This window comes from Lissotriton helveticus, chromosome 8 (genome assembly GCF_964261635.1).
Source record: "Lissotriton helveticus chromosome 8, aLisHel1.1, whole genome shotgun sequence".
Lineage (NCBI taxonomy): Eukaryota > Metazoa > Chordata > Amphibia > Caudata > Salamandridae > Lissotriton > Lissotriton helveticus.
Genome location: NC_136069.1, coordinates 313,996,117 through 314,022,434, shown reverse-complemented (window position 1 = coordinate 314,022,434; position 26,318 = coordinate 313,996,117). Strand labels below are relative to the sequence as shown.

At 45.2% G+C, this 26,318-nt stretch overlaps 1 protein-coding gene across 1 annotated transcript in view; it reads left to right on the top strand.

Moving 5' to 3' along the window:
- Window positions 1-20,993, top strand: part of MICU2 (mitochondrial calcium uptake 2) — a 1,429,299-nt gene extending 1,408,306 nt beyond the window's left edge. The window contains exon 12 of the mRNA XM_078657090.1: window positions 20,169-20,993. Within this exon, the coding sequence (XP_078513216.1) occupies window positions 20,169-20,273 (105 nt within the window). The 3' untranslated portion in view covers window positions 20,274-20,993. The remainder of the gene's footprint in view (window positions 1-20,168) is intronic.
- The last annotated feature ends 5,325 nt before the right edge of the window (window positions 20,994-26,318 follow it).

Sequence of the window (26,318 nt, the reverse complement as noted above, 5' to 3'; positions counted from 1 at the left end):
GCAGTAGATCAAGGCTATGATGGCTTCTGCAATTGGGTGACTAGGGCATTAGATTCCCTTATCCCCATAGTCTGGTGTAGATCGGGGGCCAGGAATTCCAGCCCATGGTATGACGATGCATTACGGGCACTCAAGACCTCGTGTAGGCGTGCAGAGCGGGCATGGCGCAAGACCTATAACAACCAGAAAAAGGTCCTGTACCAGGCCACTGTGAAACTTTATCATCGTGCAGTGTGCAGAGCCCGCGCTGCCTATTATGCCTTACAATTTCGGACCAGTACCAACCCCTCTAAAACCATTTTCAAGGTGTTGAAAGACCTTACCGCCAAGAAGGTGATTGCGACCCACCAGAGCTCTGTTGAGCACTGCGAAACATTGGCGGACTTCTTTTTAGAAAAGGTCAATGCTATTTACCGGGCTTTTCCGTCGGCTATTCCATCCGCCGACACACCTTTTAAACCGCTGACATCTGAGGAGTTGCACACTTTTCCGAATCTAACATCTGAAAGTCTTGGCAAGTTGGCTCGCCAAGTGAGGTCGGGGTCCCCAACGGACCCACTCTGTCCGGCTGTGTTCAAAGACCTAGCGGTGCATGATATCTCACCGCTATGTTCTTTGATCAAAGCGTCGCTTACGTCTGGTGTTGTTCCACTGAAGTGGAAACAGGCCATGGTCCGGCCCATTCTCAAGAAACCCAGCCTGGATGGTAGTAAGCCCGAAAGTTATCGGCCAATTTCACTCCTGCCGTGGCCTGCCAAGGTAACCGAGGCGCATGTCAACGCGGTCCTCACGGAACATCTACACCAAGCCGACATCCTCGACATGACGCAGAATGGGTTTCGGGCAGGTCATAGCACGGAGACGGCTCTGCTGTATATGGTGGAGCATTTGCGCTCTGTGCTTGATGCGGGTCAAACAGCGGCGCTGGTGCTACTTGATCTGAGCGCCGCATTTGACACCGTATCACACCCCATCCTTCTGCGTCGTTTAGAGGAGGCTGGTGTCACCGGCATCGCTCTCCAATGTTTCCGGTCTTTCTTAGCCAATCGGACCTTTAGCGTGACCGCCCCACCGTACCAGTCCAAACACCATCCGTTGGATCTGGGGGTCCCCCAAGGCTCCTCGCTGAGTCCTACGTTGTTCAATCTATACGTAAGGCCGCTAGCTGAGGTTGTCCGGCAATGGGGTATGACAATGGTGTCATACGCCGATGACACCCAGTTAGCGGTCACGATCAGTGGGGATGCCGATGTGGATGCACCCAGATTCCAACAAGGACTGCGGGCGGTCGCTGGCTGGATGACGTCCAACTGTCTTCAGCTGAACGCCAGTAAGACCGAGGTCATGATTTTTGGCAGACAACCGGAACTTTGGGAAGGGAGATGGTGGCCAGGGGATTTGGGTCCTACACCCACCCCAGTCTCTGAGCTTAAAAACCTCGGGGTATGGTTGGATCCGTCCCTTACGTTTGCCTGTCATACCAAACGTACGGCGGCCTGTTGTTTTGGCATTTTACGGGGCATCCGTCCTGTGCTTACGTTTTTTGATGCCGCCACCAGGCAACTTGTGATCCAAGCCACTGTCATCTCTAGGCTGGATTATGCGAGCTCCCTACTGGTTGGCCTGAACCAGGCAGAAATTGGACGCCTGCAGCGGATCCAGAATGCCGCCGCGAGATCGGTGGTGGGCCTACCTAGATCATGCCCTACTTCCAGTACCCTGCGCTCGCTGCACTGGCTCCCGGTGGCACAGAGGATTCAGTTTAAGGTCCTCTGTGTTGCCTACAAAATCCTCAAGGGGTCTCCGGCCTTGATCCTCTCTAAACTTTTGGCTCATTACATTCCAGCGCGAGCTTTAAGATCTGCTGACTTAGAACTGGCTGTTGTTCCTCGCTTCAAGCGCAGCAGAGCTGGTGGACGTTCCTTCCAAGTCCGTGCGGCGGTGCTTTGGAATTCTCTCCCCCCGGCGATCCGCGCCCTTAGTGACCTGTTGTCCTTTCGCCGGGCAGTGAAAACTTTTTTATTTCCTTAGTTTTACTCTCTGTGTGTTGTCATGTTGTGTTGGGCTGCTACCTTGTCGCGGCGCCAGGACGCTCCTTCGCTGGAGCATCTGTGCGCCTAATAAAAGTATATAACATAACATAACATAAAGAAACAGGTTCCGGTTTTACAAAATGATCCATCAATAAACCACATGGTGTTGAACCGTGTACATTACTTGAAAGAAATCTAGTGGAGCAATCGGGGCAGTTGAATCATAATTAAATCTGATCATCCCACAAATCATTCTCACAGCTATGCTCTGTAATATATATGGAGTTTATCTATCACAGCAGCCAGCAGTACAAGCTATAGTGCATTACCATAGTCTGGAGGGCAAGGGCACAGGCCCCTATGACAACAGTTTGTTTTGAGGCAAAGAGAAGTGGGAGAATTTTCCAGAACAGATGGAGCCACAAAACTACAAGCTGATCAAATCTTTTGATCTGAGCATTAACATCGAATGCTTTCCAAATACTAGGTATGTCAGTTTTCTCAGAATTAATCTGGAGGAAGTTAGCTGCCATCCAGCCCTGGACCGCAAATGGATACTGTCCAAGCTGCCTAATGCAGTAGGGTTTGTTGGTCTTAAGGGATCTCAGATGAACCTCTTACGAGTGGAAGGAGTGTTTGATACATGAAATACCTGTGAAATGCTAACCGATGCCATAGATTGAATTTCATCCGAAGACCGGGATTTACACCTGTGTTTAGTGGGAGTGTCATCAGAAGAGGAGGCTGTAAGGGTGTAACAAACTTCATCATTGAGGTGTAAGAAGAACACTGACAAAGAGGTAGGGAACCTTGCCAAACATCTCATAGTCTCCTTATGATTTGCCATAAAGAGAGTAATGATATCGTGCTGACATATTAAAGTTGAACATAGAAAAAATTGCCTATGCCCCCAAGTGAATTAAAGTACAAACTGACTTCCAGTACGAGTAAACCACAATTTGTTAGTTTACACAAAACATTTTATGTTTGTTAATTGAATGCTCAGTTTACAAAAAGAGAGAAAATCACAATAAGCAGAACTCAGATCACTATCAACCTCATGGTTGAGTCATATATACATTCACAAACAAATCAAAATCACAAGTGCAATACCCAACAAAATAGTGAACAATTTACAAAAACATTAGCATATTCACAAATGCCAACATCACATTGAATACATGGACCATAAAAACTTATTACATTTGAAAAACCAGGGTTCTTTGTAAATGTCTAGGAACCCAGAGAGAAAGTGAGAAACATTTATTTGAACCAATTGTTATGCTCACAGAGCCTGAATGGGAACTATTCAAATGAATTTCAGGAGCCAAAAGAGATTTCCGCAATAAATGGCAATTTAGGAAATAAACGACTGCCGACGCGTTTCGAATCCTGATTAACAGCTTGCAGGATTCTCATCAGGGCGGATTCTATCTAGTCCATGGGCACTGTTTAAAATGAAAAACAAAAGCATATTTTTACTAACTGGCGCGACTTCTAACCATTAATCTCCAGGCAGTTAGGTAACACAAACAGTTTGTACCTTGTGTGATTCCTGCCCACAGTTAATCACGAATTGGAAGAAATGTCGTCTGTGCTCGGTGGCCCGCACTGCAACAAAGTAATAGAGTCAGTGAGCGTTGGCCAGATGCGCAGGGAGGGGAGGTTGGATAACCATCTGTTGCTCAATTACCTGCTTTTGTGTGGAAGCCAAGCCACATCTATGTCGCTAATGGTGAAGTTCTTTTAATTTTCTGGAAAAAAAGGCGGTGGAATGCGTCTTAGTGCACTGTGAATTCACAACTTAAATACACGCATGGGCCCCTTGGTGTTCAGAAAAAAACTTACTTGGACGATGGTCTGCAAAAGCCTCAAGGTGGGTTCTGTTATGTAGTCCCTGTTCTACCATGCAGAGAGACAGTTATACCTCTGTTGGGAAAAGCGGAAGGTGTCCTGTTACCGCTTTGCTATTTAAATTCAATTACCAGCGCTAGTCGCGTTTGGATTGAAAAAATCAGACCACTTACTTGAACAAAAATTCACTGTGCCCAAATTGGGGGTTCTGTTGCGAGTCCTTCACCAAGCGCTCGAATCCAGATCTGCAGGTGAATGGGAGGGGGATGCATTACCGCATTGTAATGTCAATGTTAAATGAAAAGTTTTCAAAAACGGCTGCTTCCATGCTTACCACAGTGTCAGTTCCAATCAAACGAACTTGCTCCACAGCGTTGTCTCAGAGATGTGAATGTATGTAAAACACTCTAAGAACAGGGCCAAATTTACCCCTAGGGAGACATTGCTTGAAAAGAAAGAAAAGAAAGATTTGCAAAAATTGGTTTGTGTGACAACATTCGGCCAACACACGAATCAATTCAAAAACATAATTAGGAATAACTGGCATCTTCTTGAGTCTTTAGAGTATCCTCTCCAAAAACCCATCTTCGCTATGCGTAAGAACAGAAGCATAGGACAACATTTAATCAGAGCAGACAGTCATATCACAGCACCCAAAAGCGATCTTGTCACGCAGTGGAATCTGAAACCCATATGCGGACATCATAAGTGTGGCAATTGTGTTTCCTGTTCAAGCACCATTGAAGGTGACGTTTTTGTAAACAATGGCATCAGATGGAAGCATGACAGCTTCACAAATTGCAAGACTAGAAATGTCGTCTATGCGGTGGTCTGCCCATGTGACAAAGTCTATGTTGGCAAAACAAACCAACCGATTAATGCCCGGATTACCCAGCACCGCTCCCGGCTTAAGAAAAAAGTCATCACAGCCCCCATGGTGGAACACTTTACCAGTAATGGCCACTCTGAGTCTGATTTCAAATGGACTGTACTGGCATGGATTGACCCTAAACACTTTTGTGATGTGGATACAATGTTGTTGCGCAAAGAGGCGTACTTAATCCTAAAGTTTGACAGTGTAAATAGGGGTCTCAATAGCCTCAGTGAAATCAATAGAGCATAATCATATTGTGCATGCTGTCAGACACTACATGTCCCACAATGCACTTTAATGGTCAGCCAAAACTTGAATTTACGTTTCACACTACAGGTCCCAGCATGCCCCATTACTGGGCCTTCCGCCTGATTGGCCCAACACAAGTTTGTTGGTTTGGCCACCTGACCGGCGATGCCCAGAGACATTCACATCTCTGAGACAACGCTGTGGAGCAAGTTCGTTTGATTGGAACTGACACTGTGGTAAGCATGGAAGCAGCCGTTTTTGAAAACTTTTCATTTAACATTGACATTACAATGCGGTAATGCATCCCCCTCCCATTCACCTGCAGATCTGGATTCGAGCGCTTGGTGAAGGACTCGCAACAGAACCCCCAATTTGGGCACAGTGAATTTTTGTTCAAGTAAGTGGTCTGATTTTTTCAATCCAAACGCGACTAGCGCTGGTAATTGAATTTAAATAGCAAAGCGGTAACAGGACACCTTCCGCTTTTCCCAACAGAGGTATAACTGTCTCTCTGCATGGTAGAACAGGGACTACATAACAGAACCCACCTTGAGGCTTTTGCAGACCATCGTCCAAGTAAGTTTTTTTCTGAACACCAAGGGGCCCATGCGTGTATTTAAGTTGTGAATTCACAGTGCACTAAGACGCATTCCACCGCCTTTTTTTCCAGAAAATTAAAAGAACTTCACCATTAGCGACATAGATGTGGCTTGGCTTCCACACAAAAGCAGGTAATTGAGCAACAGATGGTTATCCAACCTCCCCTCCCTGCGCATCTGGCCAACGCTCACTGACTCTATTACTTTGTTGCAGTGCGGGCCACCGAGCACAGACGACATTTCTTCCAATTCGTGATTAACTGTGGGCAGGAATCACACAAGGTACAAACTGTTTGTGTTACCTAACTGCCTGGAGATTAATGGTTAGAAGTCGCGCCAGTTAGTAAAAATATGCTTTTGTTTTTCATTTTAAACAGTGCCCATGGACTAGATAGAATCCGCCCTGATGAGAATCCTGCAAGCTGTTAATCAGGATTCGAAACGCGTCGGCAGTCGTTTATTTCCTAAATTGCCATTTATTGCGGAAATCTCTTTTGGCTCCTGAAATTCATTTGAATAGTTCCCATTCAGGCTCTGTGAGCATAACAATTGGTTCAAATAAATGTTTCTCACTTTCTCTCTGGGTTCCTAGACATTTACAAAGAACCCTGGTTTTTCAAATGTAATAAGTTTTTATGGTCCATGTAATCAATGTGATGTTGGCATTTGTGAATATGCTAATGTTTTTGTAAATTGTTCACTATTTTGTTGGGTATTGCACTTGTGATTTTGATTTGTTTGTGAATGTATATATGACTCAACCATGAGGTTGATAGTGATCTGAGTTCTGCTTATTGTGATTTTCTCTCTTTTTGTAAACTGAGCATTCAATTAACAAACATAAAATGTTTTGTGTAAACTAACAAATTGTGGTTTACTCGTACTGGAAGTCAGTTTGTACTTTAATTCACTTGGGGGCATAGGCAATTTTTTCTATGTTCATATTGTGAGGCCCTGCCTACCCTCCTTCCCATTGGGCCCAGCCACATTTGTGTGTTCCTGACATATTAAAGTTGGCACCTTAAAATTATTGGCGAGGACATAGAGACTTGGAATTGAGGGCCTTCAGTGATGCATTCTAAACTGCAGTCAGCTTTCGTGATGAAGGTTTTTTTAGCACTGGCATACATTGAACTATAATTAATAATAAAAGCAGACTAAAACAATGTCTTGAATTGAAAGTTCTCACTTCTAAGACTCAGGCGTATGTTTCAAAGGAATGTGGCTCTTTGGCTACAGGTTGGTTGTTTTGTGTTTAATGATCATCTCTCAGGGAATTATGTGGGCACTCTAACAGTAAATTGGTTATCCTAGTCCATACCTGGTTGAATTGCTCCTTCCTTGATCATAAGATGGATAACAGAGACTGAAAAGTGTAGGAAAGTATGCTTCTGTCTACATTACCCCATTCTTGCAGACACAGTCCATGATTATCTTCTGCCATCCAGAATGTATCTGGTAGAGTCAATTTAGATATCTTACCCAAACATTGACTCAATATTTGAGAAAGATTTTAATGCAAGAATGTCTTCTGCAACCTTGCTGAAAATCATTGACTGAGATGAGGAAACATTCTGGTCGATAGATGGGGCCATATTGCAAAACTCCCCTTGAAGCTGAGATGCTGTTTCCTAAATGCTATACTTAAAGATTATAAACTTGGTACTCCCAAAGTACTAGAATGGTTGTCATCTTCAACAGTAGACAGTGTCATTACAAATTTTGAGTTGTTTCAGTATTTTAAGTCTGGCAATTTTGGTGGACAAGCTCAGTGACAAACCTACTTTTTTTTAACCAGTCTTTACTGTATAGTTCCTCACTTTAATAAATGGTCCCGCCTGCACTATCGCTTTTCAGCGCGTCGGGTGATGCCATGCCCCCTCAAGCCAGACTCTGCAGGCGCCTCTCCTGTCGCTTTACGTGTTAGGGGAAGGATTCCCTTTGAGCCCTGTGGGTCCAAGGAGGTCAGCCTCCCCAACGCTGCAGCTCAAAATGTCCTGCGCTGATTGTTTGCACTAGCGCTTATCAGCGTGTTGGGGTGAGGCCATACCCCTTCAAGGCAGACTCTGCATGAGCCTCTCCTGGCGCTTTATACATTGGGGGAAGGATTCCCTTTGGGTGCTGTGGGTTGGGTCAGCTACCCCACAGCTGCAGCTCACAAAATCCCATGCCGCAGGTTTGCACTAGTGCTTTTTAGCACATCTGGGTGAGGCCATGCCACCTCAAGGCAGACTCTGCAAGCGCCTCTCTTGGCACCTTAGGTGCTGAGGGAAGGATTCCCCTTGAGTGCTATGGGTCCACGAAGTTCCGCTGCCCCACACCTGCAGCTTAAAATGTGACCAATTCAATGACTCACAGAACAGCAAACTTTGTTATTAATCTAATCTTAGTTATGATATGGGTACTGGTATATTTGCTACCTTGGAGGCCCCTTGGGGGTAGCCATGCCCTTTTAAATGCTAAGGATAGAATAACAGAATATAGTATTCACAAATGTCCCCAAATTCACTAGTGGAGAATCACCGAAATCCTTTAAAAAACGGTAGCCTGATTGAGAATGTTGGTCCTTGAACAGTAAAGTAATATGACTTTAAAATGTTAAAAATAGTCTGCAGTAATGAATGGGCCACTTTGAAAGATTTAATTATAAGAGGTTATTAAGAAGGAAGCTTAGCCCGAGGTCCTCCATGAAGTGGAGAATTAGGAGAAAAAAAGATCTCTCCAATTTGAAACAGATTTTAAATTTCTACTCTTTCCTGTTCCCACCCCATCCCCAACTCAAAGCATGACTAAGAGGAAATTGTAAGTCCTAAATTCAAACCTACATCAAACTTTGATTATTATTTTTGATTGATTTTTATGATTTTATTTAGCTGTGGCAAGCTGTTCTTTTCTTTTTAACCCAACAGTCTATATAGTTTTGATTCAACAAGTATGTTTTTTTTCGCAGAAGTAAATTTGCTTGTTTACACGATAGGCCCCAGTAGCCGAAAGTGTTTCAATACAATAGCACTGTGCTATCTGACCTTTTTCACTGTCTAAGATTCCATGATTTTTATCTGTTTATGCCTCAGTATCTGAATTAATAACGCAGCGATTTAAAAAATAATTATTAAGCCTAATTTTTATAGATTTCATATTAATCTGTACATAGGAGGTGTGCATTCCCAGACATGAAATAATCTGCAATGTTTGGGGTGCAGTTGTACAGGACCATATCCCATATGGTCCTTTTTTCCAGCTCTAATTGATGTACGTGAAAGGTATGCATGCCCTACTGAAATCTGAAAAGCAATATGTAATGTAGTGCCCCTTATTGTGTTGAGAGATTGAAGTATTCGCACGGTTGAGAATTATTGTTCAGCGTCGGGTGAAAAAAGTCAGGCTTACACTCTAAAAGCCATTTGGTCCTGATGAGGAACTACACAACAAATAGGAGTTCGAAACGCGTAGACCATGCTTATTTCTGAACCATAAGAATGTTAAACAAATACTAAGTCCTTATTTGATGAAAAACAAACAAATTGTTGAACAATTGGTTGCTATGGTTTTTGTGAAAAATTCAAAAAGATAAACCAGAAATTGATTGTAAATAGATTTTTGGTGCTGTGAATGTAGAGTGGTGTGGTTGAATGTTTGAAAAGGTTGAGTGAGAGATTGAATGTGATGATTTCAAATGTGTAGAGCTGATGGTTTTATTAAGTGTAAGATTTTTGTTGCAATCATGATGCTAAAAATGTAAAAATGTTGTGAAATTGACTACATTTATGCTTTGATACATACAAATAAAATAAGAAATTGATTCAGAAAAAATTAGAAGTTTTTGACCCATGTTGTATTGATTTCCAATATGGTGTTTTGAATAGAGATCAACATTAGATAACATTATTGGCAGTTGTTTTGTTTAATATCGTGTTCATACAGCACAGTGTGCTTGGGAGTGTTTGTGGTAATGGAAAGGAATGTTCATAGTGGTTAGCGAGGGATATCTAGCATTTTGGGAAGGAGACTATATTTGAAGGAAGGGAGTGTTTGATATAAGGTGGTTATCACAGAGGGAGTGTCATTGTGTCAAAGAGGAGTGTCTATATGATTAGTTATGGTGTAATTTCAAGAAGGGTGTTGGTGTCAATGAGGGGTGTTATCGGTGAGACTGTAGTATCAGGGTGGTATTCCCTTTAGTATCGGTGTGTGTGTGTGTGTTATCAGAGAGGTGGGGCAAAGAATCTCACTTTTTTAGGGTGAGCCTACTAGACAGCTTTTGCACTGTTTGTTCCAAGGCATATTGTGGCCTACTAAGAACATACGGGGGCTTGGAGCCCACCTATTGCTTTCATTGGCTGGATTTCCTTATTATTCTCAGTTGCCTGCTTCTTATTCATGTTCCAGCTTGAAAATGTTGTGTTCTCCCTCATATGGTGCATTACCTCTTTACAATCTCTTTGATTGGCTGGCATTGCTACTTCCACTGCTATCTTTTCAAGCACTACTTTTTTCTTTTTTGTCAAACATTTCATTAGGGTGCATGTGTTTTCAAGCCGTCTCTCTCTTGTACGTCTTTCCCCCTACACTCTATGTTGCTGTCTGTAGCCCGACTGCGTCTTCTCGCCCTCCTCCTTCTTGTGCTTGCCCATGTGTCTCTCCCCATTACTTGCCCCACCCACACCTTCTTCGTGTCCCCTCCAGCCCTACCCCCCGTTCCTCTCCCATTCTCTCTCATGTTGCTTTGCCATTCACCTCAGCACTCCCCCATGTACTTCACCATTTGCCCCTACCCACCTCTGTGTTGCTGTGGCTTTTACCCCCCCCCCCCCCCCACGTGTTGCTACCGGTCGCTAAAAAAAAAGATTTAGCATGTTTTATTTTCATTTTAGTTACCACTCAAACTCAGATCAGTAAATAAAAAGAAAAAAAAGCACCCGTATAATTTTGTAACAGCATGCAATTTTTTTTTTGTATAACGTTAGCCATGCTGCACAGCTTTGTGGATGCTGTGCAGCATAGCTAAAAAAACATTGGCAAACCCAATAGGTCTCGAAGTCGTTACCTATTGGCTTTGCCAATGCCTATTGCTCTGGAGTTCTCCAACTACCCTTGCTGTGGGATCCCAAAACTCTTTGCTCCATAATGATCAGGGGAAACAGAACTAAAAAGAAAATGCTTTTCTAGGTCGGCAGGGCTGATAGGAGTGAGGCACACCAGATCTCCCGCTGCATCAGTGGTCACAGCACTGCAGAGCTGGGAAACTATGGAGTCTGCTGTTGTCTGGGAGCCACAACACTCACTCCTGACCTTGGATACAGACTCCCTCCGCAGCAAGGGAGCATACAGGAGGGAGCCCGTAAGCCATACAGGAATACATACTTTGGCATGGCTACCCTGATTTTTTTATTTTTTTATTTTATGGAACCTGACTGTGTGAATTTTTGGACCACTAGACAGCGAGATTGTTGAGCTTGATTAGCAAACATCACCTGACTTGTATTACTTTTACGTAAGTCCACTGTAAAACTGAACACAACTTGTGTAAATGCTATAAATGTCAAGTGACCAGTATGGAATGCCGTGTAGATTTACCCCCAGTCACATGTGGAATTATAAGTACATAGTGGAGTAGAGGGGCTGCCAAATAGCCCCGTGGCACTATGAGCGAGGCTGTCATATTAATATGTCAGACTAAAGTGTTTTATATGTTTGTTGCCTAACATTAGTCAACTGTATTATGTGCTAAAACCTTTAAATCCTAGTTGCATAATGTTCAGAACTGAAACATGAAAAATGTGCTAACTCAAATACTTCTGTGGTAACAGTGATCTTAATTGCTATGTATTGCTTAAGTGTACGGCAGTTTGCCAAAGCATGCACTATGGTTAAACATTATATTGTGGGTTAGGAACAAGACACAGGTGTCTTTCTTGGTGCACTTGTGAAAACGTAATTTATTTGGGAAGTTAGTTGTTTATTATCAAGGTCACAGAATTGATTTCTAGAAAATGCATTCATTGTTCCCTCATACCTGTGGTGATCAAACCAGTCTGCCTAGACATGAGCCTCCTGTAGTTTCTGCAGAAAGATTTCTCTTAAGCCTCTGACCCTCTGCCCACAAAGGTGTGAAGCACAATGCTTTTCTGGGAGGACCATGGCACATTTGGTGCACAAGCCCTTTTTGTTAGCCCAACATCAGTCGAACAAGAAAGTATGACTACAGGAGCTCACATTGCTAGGATTCTCTATCCCTTTACTGATCAGGTAGTTGTGAGGGAAAGAGCTGTGCAGCATAAACACATGGAGGGCCACCTGTCATTTTCACACAGTTGAAAAGCTGGATGGGGACTATGTGAAAATGTTTTAGGGATCGGTTCCCACCACCCATCTAAAATCAGAATGCTGACATGAACCCAAAAGGAAAGGAGACACCTTCACAGAGAAATTCTTAAACCTTTCAGAAGAGGACTATGGTGTGGTTAACTTTTTCTAAGGGCCAGGAGAGCTGATACCTTGAGCACCACAAGGATAAAGGGAGCCCCGGACAGATTCAGGAAATTCTAGAAAGCCAGTGCTATGCCAAACTCTTCCCGGGTCCAGGACGCAGGGGAGTGTACCAGGGACAGTGAGCTGTGCTGCCTTCGAGAAAACCTACAGGACATATTGGACCTGGACTATTTGCAGGTATCCTGAAGAGAATGGTCAAGAAGCCTGTATACCATTGAAAAAATGGCCTTGTATCCACAACTGAGGACAGTTGGAGCACCCATACTGAACTACCCACCTTTTGCTAAAGGTTATGAAAATTTGGGCACTTGTATCCACTACTGTTTTTTTAAAACTGAACACATTTTGTTGGACAGAAAGCATTTTTTTCAGAACTGAACTTTAGTTTGTTTCAGTAATAAATATTAATGCACTACTACCCTTTTTAGTGTTTGAAAAGCTCGAGCAAGTCATTTTTGTGCTAATCTGTCTCCCATTTCCTGGTCATACTTCCAATTCCCTATAAGCCCTTTCATTCACTTCCTAGATTCAAAGCTGTTTACAAGATGTCAGTTGGATCCACTGCTTGGAGTTCTACCAGATATTACAGGTAGTCAGAGATCTAAGTGAGCAGTGACTAAGCGCCAATAGTTTTATTTGCAAAGTTAAATAGGTCATCTGCTTCTATGTCCATGTTCTGTGTCTGCACTATTCTTTCTAAAGCTCACCTCTTTTGCATTTTACTTGATATATTCATTCAGTCAATCAGGGTTTGCAGAGCCCGGCTGCATCACCTGTGAGGGTCTTGAGGCACTGTCTGACAAATTGCCTGTTCTAACTGTTGAACATCCATGTCTTGAGGTCCTTCCTGAATTTCTGGCGCGATGGTGAGGCTCAGAGGTGCAGGGGGAGGTTGTTCCAATTCTTGGCTGCCAGATGGGAGAAGGAGCGGCCTTGATGTTTGTTCAGAGGATGTTATGGGTCGCATCTATGGCGAGGTATCTGGATCTGAGTTTCCTGGTGGGCTGGTGAAAGTTCACACGTTGGTTGAGCTATGCAGGCCATTCGTATGGGTGGGTGAGTAGCTTGTACTGGCATTTCTTCATAACTGGTAGCCAGTGGAGTTTCCTGAGGTGAGGGGTTATGTGTGTCTGGCTGGGAAGGTCAAGACACACATGGCCACTGTTTTCTGTATTGTCTGGAGCTTCTTCGTGAGTTTGGCTGTTATTCCTATGTAGAGGGAATTGCCGTAGTCGAGTCTGCTGGTGACAAGAACCTGCATGACTGTTTACCTGGTGTTGGTTGGGAGCCATCTGAACACCTTCCTTCAGCATATGGAGGGCGAGGAAGCATGAAGTGGAGACAGCACTGACTTGCTTCTTCATGGATGTCTGTCTCTCGAGGATGATGCCGAGGTTGCAGGCATTTTCGGTGCGTATCGGGGGTTGGTCTCAGCTCTGGGGGCCACCATTCGATGTTCCAGTATGTGTCCTTGCCTTTCCTGAAGATGAATACTTCTGTCTTGTCAGTGTTGAGTTTGAGACAGTTGATGTTCATCCAGTTGGCCACATCTTTCATGCATCTTTGGAACTTGTCTTTGATGGTTTTTGGATTAAATAGTCCGATAGAGGATGAGTTGGGTATCGTCATCGTAGGAGATGATGTTGAGTCCGTGGCTTTTGACAATGTTGGCCAGTGGGCCTATGTATGTATTGAAGAGGGTTGGGCTGAGGGATGAGGCTTGAGGTACCCCGCAGGTGATGTTCTTAGGGAGCGAGGAGTAGGGAGGGAGGATTATTTACTGCGTTCTTCCTGTGAGGTATGATGCAATCCCCTTGAGGCTGCTCCTTGGATTCCGATCTGATGGAGCCAGTGTGTGCTGGGTTACAGTGTTGAATGCTGCTGAGAAGTCAAGGAGGATGAGGGCCACTACTTCTCCCTGGTCCAGCAGCATTCAGATGTCATCTGTGGCTGCGACTAGAGTTGTCATGGTGCTGTGGTTTGCTCTGCAGCTTGATTGGAAGGGGTCCAGGAGGTCATGGTTCTCTAGTTGTCTGGTGAGCTGGATGTTGATTGCCTTCTCGATGACCTTGGCTGGGAAGGGGAGCTGAGAGATGGGACAGTAGTACTTAAGTTCTCCAGGGTCCGCGGATGGCTTCTTCAGCAATGGCTTCACATCTGCATGTTTTCAATTATGTGGGAAGTGGGCTGTGGTGATCGAGGACATTGGTGAGTTCTTTGCTGATGAGTTGATTGCCAAGGTTGAATGCATGGTGGGGTAGGGGGCTGCAAAGGCTCCAGAGTGGACGGATCTCATGATGGAAGCCGTTTTCTTTTTGGTAAGGCAGCTCCACAAGGTGAGCTGGTGTGGGTGGGTGTCGGTTGGCAGGGGGAAGTTTAAGCTATCTGCGGCAGGGGTTTGAGACGCAAAGTCTTGGTAAATGTTGATAATTTTGTTGTGGAAAAAATCTGCCAGGGCATCGCAGAGATCTTGCGAGGTTGTGATGTTTTCTGTTGCTGAAGGGATGGTGAATTCTGTGACTATGTTGAAGAGTTCTTTGGAGATATTGGAGCTGTCATTGATGGGGATAGCTAGGGCGGTGGTCCTAGTGTTTTTCAAGAGGTGGTGGTAGCGGTTGAGGGTAGCTTTGAAGGTTATTCAGTCCTCGAAGATCTTACTGGTGCATCATCTCCTTTCTGTCTGTCTGCTGTTGCGTTTCTGGATTTTTGAGTTCTTCCGTGAACCAGTAGGGGTGTCCTGTTCATTTCTTGGGATAGGTAGGTTTCCTCAGGGTGACTTTGTCAGTGCTTGCTGTGAGTCAGTTTGTGAAGTTATCCACTGCTTGCTCTTTGTCCTTGGTGGTTGTGGGTCAGTGAGAATTGAGGGCGTTGGTCCAGCGTTGTTCTGATACCTTGAACCAGCTGTGCTGTGACGGTGGAGGTGGGGTTATAAAGAGGTTCCGAGTAGACGAAGTGGACGCAGTGGTCATCAGTCCAAGAGAGCTATTGAGTGTGGTTGTATTTTATTCTGTTGCTGGCTGCGAACGTAGGGTCTTTATTGTGTCCTGCAATGTGGGTGGGGTTGATGACCAGTTGTTGAGTCCGAGGGTTGCCATACTTTCTAGTCCTCCGCATGGGTGTGCTGTGGTCTCCATGCTGGAGGCCAGGCGGGGTTGCTGTATGAGGGGTGGTGGTGGTCTTCACAGGGGAAGACTCCATGCACGACAGAGAGCGATGCAAGTCGCAGGGAAGCAGCAGGCTTGCGGAGCAGAAGGGAGGCCCCAGCAGAGACGCAAGACAAGGGACAAATCGGGGGATTCAACTAGTAGGGCTGGCTGGGAGAGGGCAAAAGGGAAAGAATCCAACTGCAAGGGCAGGTGTAGCTGGACCCAGCTTCTAAGGGCAGTGCAGCTGGGCGGTCAGCTAATGGGAGTCTGGCACAGATCAAGCTGAGAAGGGGGAAATCGCTGGGTTACAGTGTCAGGCAGCACAAGGCAGCATATTACAGTACCTGAAACAGTGGGCGAAAGAGGGGTGGCCCAGCTCAGCCTCCTCCAGGCTCTAAAGGGCGTGGACTGGCCCGCCCTTGGCCTAGGCGTGTTCCTTAAGGCGGGAGCCGCAGGAGGAAAATGGGTTAGGCACGCTTCCCAGGAGCTGATGGGAACTGTAGTTCGCTGGCAGTGATGGTGGTGCTGAAGCTGGCTACCGAGTGGAGCTGGGGGACCAGCAAGCAGGTGTCAAAGGTGAGGGCAGCAGGAAGGGACGGTGGACACTAGGGAGTGACCCGCAGGAGGCTTAAATCAGCACAGAGGTGCAAAAACGGGCCAGGGCTGATAGGAACGGTACTTCCCCAGTGGCAATACCGGTGCTGGAGCTGGGAGACCAGCAAGCAGGCATCCGAGGTGAGGGCAGCAGGGAAGGATGTCGGGCACTGCGGAGTTTTTGAAGCTCACTGTCATAGATGTGCTCCTTATGATTTGAGGTTTAAAACTGTCATCTGTTTTTATCAGTTCCTCCTACAAGCATCTTTTCTCGCCACTGAGGTTTCGGAATACAGTTTTCGTCCAACAGTTGCAAGTGTGCTCATGGCATGTCATGTGGTGGGGCCATGGGCGTCCGCAGGGGGGAAAGGAGGGGGGCTTGCCCCCCCCCCTGGAGCGCCCCTCGTTGCCCCCCTGCCAGGGCTGGCTCTAGGGAGGTGTGACCGGTGCCAACGCACCAGGTGCTGGCTTCCTGGGGGCGCCGTGTTTGCATCTTAATTATGATTTTAAAAGCACCTGCTGCGCGTTCCTTTCCTCTTGCAATTACGGGGCCTCACAAAAATGTCAAGATAACTCATGTGATTAATGTTCTTCCTGGCCAGAGATCAGAGTTTTGTGTAGTTGAGGTTTTTGACTTATGTGAAGGTAGTACAGAGGGTTAATATGCCTGCTGCAAAGAACGTGTACCAAGTAGATTAAAGAGTGCATTTAATGTAAATAGATCAGGAGGTTACTGCTTTTAAAAGAGCTATCCTTTTCTTACTTGCAATTTATAACTTAAAGTCCTAATATAGAATAGTGAAGTATTAACTTTCATCATAGAAGTGCATACACTCTGCTAAGTATAGAACATTGATTAATGTTGCAAAATGGGTTCATTTGGGTAGAAATTGATTCTTATTATTATAGAAAACTCCCAAATATGCTGTTTCTTTTTCGACTCTGAGTTTGTGCTTCTCCACACCAAGCACTCCTAAACTATACTGCCTACCAGTATGGATGACATGTGACTCCTACACTTTTAGGGCCATATCATCAACGGCCAGCTATAATTATCTCTGGCCGTGTGTAGCGTGCAAAAAATTAACGCCGCATGTAACCTTATTCTATCGCCTGGTGAGCGCACTATCAGCAAGGCGCATTGCCCAGGCGATAGAAATCCAGGCAAAAGCGGCGGAAAGAGTCAAAATCGCCGGAATTCCAGCGATAGAAAACCGCGTTTGGGAAAACCTAATCTATAATGGGAGACGTGGCCTCAGCATAACAATCCATATCCCATTATAGATATGGCTTAGTAAGGAAAATAGCAGGCGTTACAAACTGGCAAAAAACCTGGTTAGCACTGATTATAATCTCGCTATGTATGTTAGCGATGAACTTGAAAATAGAGAGAATCAGGGTTAGTGATAATATTCCATGTTGTTTCACGGGACACTCCTCCCTTGCATCTCATTAGCGATGCAAGGCGATGCGATGTTGAAACCAGCGCTAATCCCATTGAACACGCTAGCATGCTCTTGTAAATAAAGCGATATTTTTATCTTCGCATTTCGTCCGAAAACGGACGCAAACGCGGCGATAAAAATATCGCTAGGCCTTGATAATATGCCCCTTTGTCCTTTGGCTTATGTAACTTTTCCTATACACTGATTTACACAAGTAGGATTGATTGTCTGTGTAATGTGTGTGCGATGCAAAGTGCTCCGACATACTTTAATGGTATGAATAGCGCTATATAACAAATTCAATGCATCTGAGAGGGAGTGGTTATGGAGACTTGGTCACTGTTAAAGGGTGCTAGTGAGAGAATCCGTGGTGGAGGTGATTATTGGGGGCGCCAACTAACATTGTTGCACTGGGTGCCACAGCGCTAAAGCCGGCCCTGCCCCCTGCAGGGACAGGGCAGGCAGAACAGCTCCAGAAAAGGGCGAGCAGAACCGGACCAGGGCGAGCCGATCCGGACCAGCAGATCGTCCCTGAGCAGGGAGGCGGCACGATACACAATCAGAATGTAGTGTTCAGCTTTTGTGGTGCCAGGGGGTAACTTGAGGGTTCAGGTGGGTGTGGGTTTTAAGGTGCCAGGGAGTCATTTTAAGGTTCACGGTGGGTTAGGGATTGGGGTTCCAGGGGGATAATTGTAGGGTTCAGGGTGGGTATGGGTTTTGGGGTACCGGGGGGGGGGGTAATTTTAGGGTTCAGGGTGAGTACGGGTTTTGGGGTGCAAGGGGGGAAATTTAGGGACCAGGGCAGGTATAGATTTTGGGGTGCCACAAAAGAAAGAGATGGCTGTGGCACAACAACCCTATGGTGTATGAGATCATAGGCGGCCTGCTTCCTGCCCCCCATGGCTCCTCCTGCGCCCCAGTGTTTCTTGTGCCCCACCTGGCACACATCATGTCGGAGGATGGTGATGATGACATTTTGCGCCCCCCCCTGGAAAAATTTCTGCAGACGCCCATGGGTGGGGGAGTGTAGTTTTCGCTTCTCTGTCAAAAATGCAATTGCTCCTAGGCAAATTCCAATTCTCCACCTGTCAACGCAAAGTCCTCTCTACACCTTGCTAGTCAGGGAAGTAGCTGCTATGGGGCAATGTATTTTAAGAAAAATTTTTCTTCCAGGGTTCTGAGGACAGCAGGAGTTAGGTGTGTAGTGAGCGGTGTTGCCAAGTCCCCGTCACCCACACCCCTCGAGAAGGAAGCCACTGAAGGGAGTTGCCTGTTGTATTGCGAGGTGTTTTTTCAGCGTCCCTCAGAATTGAAAAATGCACTTTTCAAATGTATGATAGCAGTTTCTGTCCGATTCACACTAGGAACCAATTGGAGGAAAGAGAGTGATCAGTATGCAAGTGTAGTTCCTGGATTTTAATTTCTTGGCTAGCCTTCAAGCATATCTTAGTAGCATGGTCGCCCTCGGATGTGCTATGCATTGAGTCGCATGGGTTCAGTGAAGGGATCCGTTGCAATCAGCTTGGTCCTTCCCTTCATCCAAATGGCCCACTTTAGAGCATTTATATGTAAAAACATTAAAAACCTTTGTGTCCAAGTGGCTTGTGCACCGTAAGCCAGGTCTAAAAATATAATCTAGTGCTTTGATGCTCATTGGGTAGATGAGAGGTAGAGTGCAGGGCCTACAGTGCAGCCTTGAAAAATTGACTGCCCGCCGTCAGGATCGCATGTTCCCTTGCAGCAGCTAGACCAGTGATAATCAAAATACGGCCCGTGGGGCGCATGCGGCCCTCCTGGCTTTTACATGCGGCCCCCTGGCTTTTGCATGCGGCTCCTTGCTCACTTTTACATGCGGCCCCCTATCCAACCTCAGCTCTGGGCTGCTGTTTCTCGACTCAGTACCAACGTTGAGAAATATGTTAAATAAAGGGGCTCACACACATGTATTTACAGCTCAACTAAAGTTAAGGAAGTAATTAAGGTGTCCTGCATCATTTAAATTTAGGAACCCCTTCATATTTAGACATGTTGCAACTGTGAAAATCTGATAGTCTCTTCAAAATTCAAAAAGTGTATTTCACTAACATGCAGAAGCATTTCGTCTTAGTACGTTAGACTATATCAGTGCATTGATAAGTTTTTTTCTTTAAAGTGATAGTTTGCAAAGATGAATCTAGAAACATTCATGCTTCCCTCCGGCAGCACTGCAAATAGTGAACTAAGAGGGAAGTCAGTTGTTCGGTTTACTATCTGAGTGGCCAGGGCTCCTATTATGCATGGATGACTTTTTGCGAGTAGCCGTGTGCTGTAGAAATGTGTTATTCATTCATTCATTCACTCTATAGTTTAGCAAATAAAACGCAAACAAGGTTTCATACAGTTTACGTCCTACAGTAATGTATTTCGAGGTCCTCTTATATGTGATAGTGAAGAAAAGGAAGGTAAGTTGAAATAAAGCAATTGTCTAGGATCACACAATTTGGTCAAGTGGGGAAGCCGAGATTGATCCCAGGTTTTCTTGATCCATAATGTGCAATTCAGCCTTAATATGTATATATTTAGCTTCTCCTATTCCCACCTTGCACCCTCCCCCCCCACCTGCCATCGATGCGGCCTTCAATCACGCGACAGGTACACGTTTTGCCCCCCTGGAAATTGTTTGTGAGTGGCCATGAGCTAGAGTGCGCCCTCCCATCTCTTTTTGCAGATGCGTAAATGTGGGCCTCCTACTTTGCCACTGTGGCCTAATAGGTCACTGATTTGACCACTTGCTACAAAATGTGGTGTATTGTTTGTTAGAATGCACTTAAGTGTTATAAACATGTAAGCAACTCGAGCTATCTGTGTGTCCCGTGAAGTAACCTGTGTGGTGTCTCCTGCAGGTCCCGCAACAGCAAGGAATGCCAGGCTACTGGAAATGCGTGAAAAGAGAAACTATCAAAGGAGCAAAAGAGGCCTGGAAGCAAGCGGGGAAGAGTCCTTTTTAAAGATCCTTTCTGCCAAGGGGCATTGCCCGTCCCGTGCCTTAAAGCAGTGCCAAAAAGCTCGTTCTGGGTTTATTTTATGTATTTGTGTAACTGGTTGCCTCTGGTTTTTATGCTTGATAAACAAAATTACAGTATTGTTTTACAGTAATCACATTGTCTTTTCCTATGTAATCGTGGAAATGTGTTCTTTTTTTTTGTATGAGTTTAACAATGATTTTCTGGGAAACAAACGCAATTGCAGTTTTACTAGAAACATTATGTTTACAAATTATTATGGAAATATTTTGTATGGCAGTGGGCTGAACAAACTGCATGAAGCGTTTGCTTTTATCTGGAAATGCTGGTGTAATTGATGTAATATGCATGCATGGTGGTCTTCTGTTTACTGCATGGGTTAAGTGTGGTTTCCTGACGTCCTAAACTGGAACTATGAAGACATCTCCGAGGCGTGTCCTTTCTGGAGGAGACAGACTTCATCGCATGGAGCAGAGCGCCTCAATGAACAGATTTTCATCTCTAGCCCTAAAGAACTGTAGCTATAGAGTGTCATAGTAACAGTGATGTTGCAACAGTTTGTTGAATGGATGATCCTTTAATGTTTACATATGCCCTAAAGGGGGCCAGGAAAGTACCTTTGTTTATATTGAACCGTTTCTTGCTTGCAAGCTTCTATTTTTTGATTCCTCATCCGAAGTGTACTAATACATTTATAACCATGAAGATTGAGTGGTTCTTTATTTTATCCTACACTGTGGTGTGTTATATGCCAAAGAAAAGACATCGCATTTGTGTGCAGTGAATCCCCAGACATTTATCTGCATGGAGAGGTATTTAGTGAAAAGGGAGGAGAAATTTCTGGATAAGACAAACGTGTAAACTAAACAACTGTTAATCATGAAAACAAGAGGAGGTGAAGAAGAGAGGCTGATGGGAGTTAAACTCCTAAAAACAAAGAAATGTCATGGCAACAGCCTTCATCCATATTCGATGGTCAGGGACAAAATTCTGAGCTTCTCACAGTTGAGAAATCTTCATTCACTACGCAGTGAGAATGACACTGGTCCAAAATTTTACATGTTTTAAAAAAAAAACTAGAGTCCCTAATGTGAGAATCTGAAGGGAATCTCTTTCCAGAGCCCCGCCCTTTGGTGTGCATCCCCTCATAATACCTCAACTGATGATAAGGACCAGTCTTCAAATATAATAATTTTTTTTAATAAAAATGAATTCGACAATCCTGGGTCACAGTAATACTGTCTTTGCAAAAGAAATAAAAATCACCATTTTGCAAACTACATAGGAATACATTAACATATGTAGTGGCTATACAAATGTACAACACTATTGGAGCCTCACTGCTCAGATCATCAGAAATGTGTAGATTACATAGGATGAAGGAAGGAGCCTATCATTTATACAATCCCTTTAAAGAGTATTACCAAGTCAGATGCTCACAGATATAAGTAAATAGATGAAAAGGGAGATGATGTGTTGCAGATCTGAAGTTTAACCCACCCACTCGCACAAAGAACAAAGGATCCATAGATAAAAGGTATACATTTTCAAATGGAATCCTATTTGTCCAGGCGCTTCTAGTTAAGAACATGGATTTATCATGTGTTGCCATTTTACAAATAATTTGTATTCCATTTTCTACTGAAGGGGAAAATATGCCCTATTAACAGTTTCAATAGTGATATTTCACAAGATTTCTATACAGATTTTGCTCCCAAGGTGTCAGGCCAAATACATACTGTATATTATGAAATTGGCTGGTCTTCAACCCTAACTTGAATCAGATATGCAATCCCTTTGGATATCCACAACCTCCAGCATAACATTTTGTTCATATGTTTATTCGTTGTAGATCTCTTGTAGATTTATCATGAGACATAACCTCTCTAAAACCAAAGATTTTGAAGAACTTCTGCCTGGTTTTATGTTTGAATTGTTACTTTTGGAAGTAGTGGAAGTAGTGGATGTAGACTGTTTTTCATTTTCCAGAGAAGCAAACCTAAGAAGATATGTCTTTATAAAGGACTTTTTTTTTTTAGATCTGGTTGAAGAAATTCTAGAGCAATATTAATTAATATTTGCAACATTAATTTTTGCCTCGTAGTCCAAACTTGGGACCCCAGCCAATCACGTTCCTTTTCAAATTTTGCTAGAACCTCAGTAATAGGTATATTTATCTTAGGACTGTCACTAATTATTTTAATACTCAAATAAGTGTTATTTTCATGTGATTAATTGAAATCCAATATCGCTTCACAAAGTTTAAAATGTCCTCAAAATTAGGCAGAATTCAGATTTATGAACATTCAGTTTCTATAGCTAGAAATATTGCTTTACTTGTGAATTGACCCAAAGCATGACTCAAGGATACTTCAGGGGCTGTTAATAACAAAATATACTCAGCACAAAGTACGTTCTTGTATTCTTTCCTAAACAAAGGAACGTGTAAAGCAACTGCAAGAGGTTCAATCACAGATTGCCCTCTAGGTAATAAAAAGAAATCTGATGCTCAACCATTGGTCATAAACTGTGCCAGTAGGAGGCTAGCTTAGTATATGGTGCTCACTTATGTAAGTGTAGCACCCTGCACTAATCCAGGCAATCCTTTTGGTGATTTTAGTGGTCTTAGAAAACTCCCTCAGTGGTAGCTGTGGAGAGCAGCCTTCAGGCTTTGTCTAGAAGGAGTGTAAAGCAGCTTGTTTTACTAGTACATAATCTTATTGGTATAGATTAAGTGAAAAAGAACCACACAGTGTATTTATAAAACTTTGTATTTATTATAAGACACTCACTAACACATACAGATATCTCCTACCCAGAGATGTGCAAAATGCACACAATACTTGGCAAGGAAAACAGATAAGTAGCACGAATACACAGTGGTCGCCAGGGGTAGACCAAATCATATACTAAAATAGTGGGATGCGAACCACGACTCAAGTCAAGACTATACCCAGAAGATGTAGAAGTGCTGGGGACCTAAGTAACCACCCGAGGTTAGTAACCAGGAAACCCCATGGAGGCCGTGTGCAGAGTGGGAAAACGACTCAATTCAAGTCAATGGGTAAGTTGCGGTTGCAATTTTAAAGGAGCTTTCCCAGTGGATCCTAAAGAAACCCAATGGAAGACAGAAGGTTTGAGAGCCACCCCAACAGTGGATACCCTAAGAACCAGGATACCTACACCAGGGAAACCAGGTGCAAAGTGGCGTCGGAATCCGCCATCAAACTCAATGGAGGACTTCAGAAAGATGCCGCTGGCAAAGAAGGGAAAAATGTCAGTTGGAACCCAAAAAATGGATTCAGGATGAGAAGTATCCGCAAGCAGAGGAGACAGAGTCTATGCATCTCAGGAGTGACCAGGAGGCCCGAAAGACGAATCCCACCGATGTCAGGTGTTGGAGGAGCGTTGACGGTGACCCTGGAGCTGCTGCTGTGTGAACCAGGCGCTGCTGTGGAAGACCAGGAGCCGTTCATGAGCTGTCCCACATCGGATGTCGAGAGTTGAGGGATCGGCGTCCGCCGGGAGCACCAACAAGCCCTGGCAACTGCAAACAACTTGGCAAACGAAAAAGGTGTTGTCGGGACCAGCAAGGTCCAGGTGACTCACCACAAGCAGGGGAGTCAGAGCAGGCTCCGAGGAATTAGGGGAGCCCACTGAAGTAAAAGAAGACCCTCGAGAGGACCCTCAGTCTGGAGGCACAGGATTCGCAAGAGGACCTTAAGCAGCTCACCAAAGATGCAAGCTCACGATTCAAGAGCTACGGTGAGGACAGAGATCTTGGTTGCAGGAAATGCTTGAGGTTGGGGCTTCTTGGAGCCCAAAGATCTCGGAGAAAGAGAGCCAACAAGCCTTTCTAATGACAAGTCAACGCAGTGCACAAGTGTTCTGTTCCAGTGGTTCCGACAAGGGATACTGGCCTCAAACTCGGTGAGAAGACAGTGCACCCCTCAAGGGAGTTGCAGAACCAAAACCTGAATTGCTGAGCCTTTTCGGCGTCCGTGGGAGCCCAGGATCAGCAAATCTGTCAGCTGCGTTGCAGTGCCTGCAGATGCAGGGAAGTGACTCCTTCACTTCAAGGGAGATTACTTCAGGTGTCTTGGATGTCCACAGGCCTTGCAAGGATCCTGTATGGCGCACAGGCACAGACGTTGCAGCAGACTTGCAGGACGACAAGACCAGCAGGAGTCTCCCCGGTTGTAGTCTTGGTGCCCAGAGCAAAGTCCAGCGAAGTCCAGAGTGCCCTGACAGTCGAAGATGAAGTGGTGTCTTGATATGAATCTTGTCCTATGACAAATCTAGGGTCCATCCACAGGTAAGCCCTCAAGTACCCTAAGGAAAGTATTGGGACGATTCAGGCGTCCCTCCCAGAGGAGGGGCTGGACAGTGGCGAGGATACTCCCATGTCCTTTGTCCAGTTTCGTGCCATAGCGGGAGCCAATGGCTTTCTGAGCTGGAGTATGCAAGGAGACTCTTCAAGCAGACTGAGTGGCGCTGGCAAGCGCCCCCACCCTGTCCTAATACACTAAGTCCTGTCTGGGAGGTGGTCACACCTCCCTTTGACAGGATACCTACTGTCCTGCCTTCCTCTGCTCGAGCTTGGCTCAGCAGCAGGAGGGCAGATTTGTGTCTCTGGTCAGCAGAACGGTGATGGATTAAACCCAGATCTTTTGACTGGGTGTGAGTGTTTGATTGGTTCAGATGCTCCGTCCATCACCACCCCCTTTTGTACTGCTTTTGGCCACCATACGTGTGGCAGGGTATGCTCAGACGTGAGTCCCTTTCTCACTTTGCCACTGGATTCAAGCAAGCCGGGCTGAAGACGGCTGTAATGCCAGAAACTGGTCCTCGGAAGCTTGTTTCCGGTCCAGGGAAGGCATGGCTTGGCGGTTCGGGCTGGACTGTTCCCATGAGGCACAGGGTCAGACTGATTTGCATATAGCCATGTCTGAACTGGGATGGCAAAGTGGGCTAAAGAACGGTGACGGATTAAACCCAGATCGTTTGACTGGGTGTGAGTGTTTGATTGGTTCAGATGCTCCGTCCATCACCACCCCCTTTTGTACTGCTTTTGGCCACCATAAGTGTTGCAGGGTATGCTCAGACGTGAGTCCCTTGCTCACTTTGCCACTGGATTCAAGCAAGCCGGGCTGAAGACGGCTGTAATGCCAGAAACCGGTCCTCGGAAGCTTGTTTCCGGTCCAGGGAAGGCATGGCTTGGCGGTTCGGGCTGGACTGTTCCCATGAGGCACAGGGTCAGACTGATTTGCATATAGCCATGTCTGAACTGGGGTGGCAAAGTGGGCTAAAGAACGGTGATGGATTAAACCCAGATCTTTTGACTGGGTGTGAGTGTTTGATTGGTTCAGATGCTCCGTCCATCACCACCCCCTTTTGTACTGCTTTTGGCCACCATAAGTGTGGCAGGGTATGCTCAGACGTGAGTCCTTTGCTCACTTTGCCACTGGATTCAAGCAAGCCGGGCTGAAGACGGCTGTAATGCCAGAAACCAGTCCTGGGAAGCTTGTTTCCGGTCCAGGGAAGGCATGGCTTGGCGGTTCAGGCTGGACTGTTTCCATGAGGCACAGGGTCAGACTGATTTGCATATAGCCATGTCTGAACTGGGGTGGCAAAGTGTGCTAAAGAACGGTGATGGAATAAACCCAGATCTTTTGACTGGGTGTGAGTGTTTGATTGGTTCAGATGCTCCGTCCATCACCACCACCCCCTTTTGTTCTGGTCAGCAGCAGCCATAGTTTGCTGTCCGGGTCTAGAAGACTGGTACTGGGAGCACTGAGGGCATCCCGGAGGAGCTTTACAGTGCAAGCTTGTTTCCGGTCCAGAGAAGGCATGGCTTGGCGGTTCTGGCTGGACTGTTCCCATGAGGCACAAGGTCAGACTGATTTGCATATAGCCATGTCTGAACTGGGGTGGCAAAGTGGGCTAAAGAACGGTGACAGATTAAACCCAGATCGTTTGACTGGGTGTGAGTGTTTGATTGGTTCAGATGCTCCGTCCATCACCACCCCC